Source organism: Nestor notabilis, unplaced genomic scaffold, assembly GCF_000696875.1.
Source record: "Nestor notabilis isolate BGI_N333 unplaced genomic scaffold, ASM69687v1 scaffold21157, whole genome shotgun sequence".
In the NCBI taxonomy this organism is placed as follows: Eukaryota; Metazoa; Chordata; class Aves; order Psittaciformes; family Psittacidae; genus Nestor; species Nestor notabilis.
In genome coordinates this window covers 14662-16516 of record NW_009936287.1, presented here as the reverse complement: position 1 = coordinate 16516, position 1855 = coordinate 14662, and the positions used below count along the sequence as shown (strand labels likewise).

The 1855-nt window shown below is 38.4% G+C and overlaps 1 protein-coding gene across 1 annotated transcript in view; it reads left to right on the top strand.

Annotated features, from left to right (window-relative positions):
- Positions 1-555, top strand: part of SCIN (scinderin) — a gene marked incomplete at its 5' end in the record, with an annotated part of 14532 nt that extends 13977 nt beyond the window's left edge. Inside the window, one exon of the mRNA XM_010018275.1 lies at positions 301-555. Within this exon, the coding sequence (XP_010016577.1) occupies positions 301-434 (134 nt within the window). The remainder of the gene's footprint in view (positions 1-300) is intronic.
- Between the last annotated feature and the right edge of the window lie 1300 nt (positions 556-1855).

Genomic DNA, 1855 nt, shown 5'->3' with positions numbered 1-1855 from the left:
TGAAGCTTGTGCACCTACACAGCACCAGCAATTTTTTTGTCCTATTCGAGAGCCAAAACCTAGCTGTATGGCAATGAACCAACAAAGCAACAATCCCTCTGTTTCAACCTTGTGGAAAATTCCTTCACTGGCAGCTGGGAGAAGTCAGCAATTATGTGAATATTTAATTGCCTTTGAAATAATTTAATTGAATACTATATTATAGTAGCCCTCGGTTCTTTCACTAGAGCTTTTAATGTATTTCTTATACCAAAGGAATGAACTAATATATTACATGTTATATTTCCTCTCTGGTTTTAGCCAAGCGCTATATTGAAACAGATCCTTCTGGCAGAGATAAGGGGACCTCCATTGTCATCGTGAAGCAGGGGCACGAACCCCCGACATTCACAGGCTGGTTCCTGGCGTGGGACTCCAACAAGTGGAAGAACTGATCTATCCAAGGAGGCTCCAGCTTCAAGACAAAGAATGATCAGAGCCCAGCTACTTTCTGGTATTTTTAAGCATGAGCTTATGCAACAATATGATGCACCTTTCCCGAGCTTTGATATCTTTCTGTGGATAATGTAGAAATTCTTAGCACTGGAAAGGACGAATAATAATTGTAAACTTGTCAAATGGGGTGAGTGGGGCTTTTCTTGTAGTAAAGGTGGAAAGTGCTACCAGTGCTTTGTTTAACCTATTGATTCTCCAACAGAAGCTGTAGGTCAGTTTATTTTAGTGGGCTAAAATGGGCTTCAATTTGCCTTCACTTAAAAATCTAAACTAATCTAAACTAATGCCACAGAAATTCCTTTAGGTTAAAGTCAGCATAATATTGTGCAGAATTTGGCCTGATAAAGGACTAATTCTACATCTTTTGCAAGGGTAGGGCTGGACCTGGTTTACTTACTAGGCCAAAGTATTGTCACACCCACTCAGGTAAAATTTCAGATGACGCCTGATCCAGAGGGGGAGCTGTGTCTCGCAGGGTGCAAATAAGGGGTGGGTATTTTGAGAAAGCTGTGCTTAACATGTTTGTCTTGTTAGTACATATATATATATATATGTTTGGAGCTTTGGGCTGAATGGCTGTAAGAATATGAAGTGGACGAAGGGGTTTCTTTTTAGGAACTGTCACGCTCATCATAATGGACTTTCGATTTATCTCTGGGAATCACCTCCAGCTCCAGCAGGTCTTTTTAACCAAAGCTCTTAGACACATTCCTAGAGCACTAGTGCTTTTATGTGGAAGCAGAAGAAGTAACAGCTTCAAAAGTATGTACTCTGTCTTAACCACTTAAGCCATACTTTGTCTCGGTTGCCTTACTTAGCAGTACTCAGTACTTTTCCAGCATGCAGACTGCTCACCTTGTCAGGTTCAGGATGTGTTTCTAAGTACATCAAGCATGAGGAAACCCCTTGTTCCAATAGTGTTTCACATCCTGGGAATCTGGAGTGTGAGTACACACCATAGAATATAGCCTTTTCTCTCAGTTTTTTTGGCTTTTTTTATGCTGGTGAATTTAAGAGTACTGCTATGATTAGTTGCCCTGTAATCTTGTTTCAAACAACAGTTTGTACAGTTTTATACCATGTCAATGTAGCTTATTAATGAAGGCATTTCAAAAGTTTTATTATTCTTGTGAGTTAGGGTGGAAAGTGAAATTTAAGACTTTTTTTTTAATTTTTTTTAACGTGATTGTGATTTTGAATCTGGGTAATGCAAAAGAGTGAATTTAGCCAGAGCTTATAATCAATATCAATGTCAAAACAATTGTGAAGCTAAGAGATTAATTACAGGAGTTAGCTTTGAACATTTGTCTAAATTTCTGCTAATATAACTGGGCTGTATCTGAATTTAATTTCATTTAAA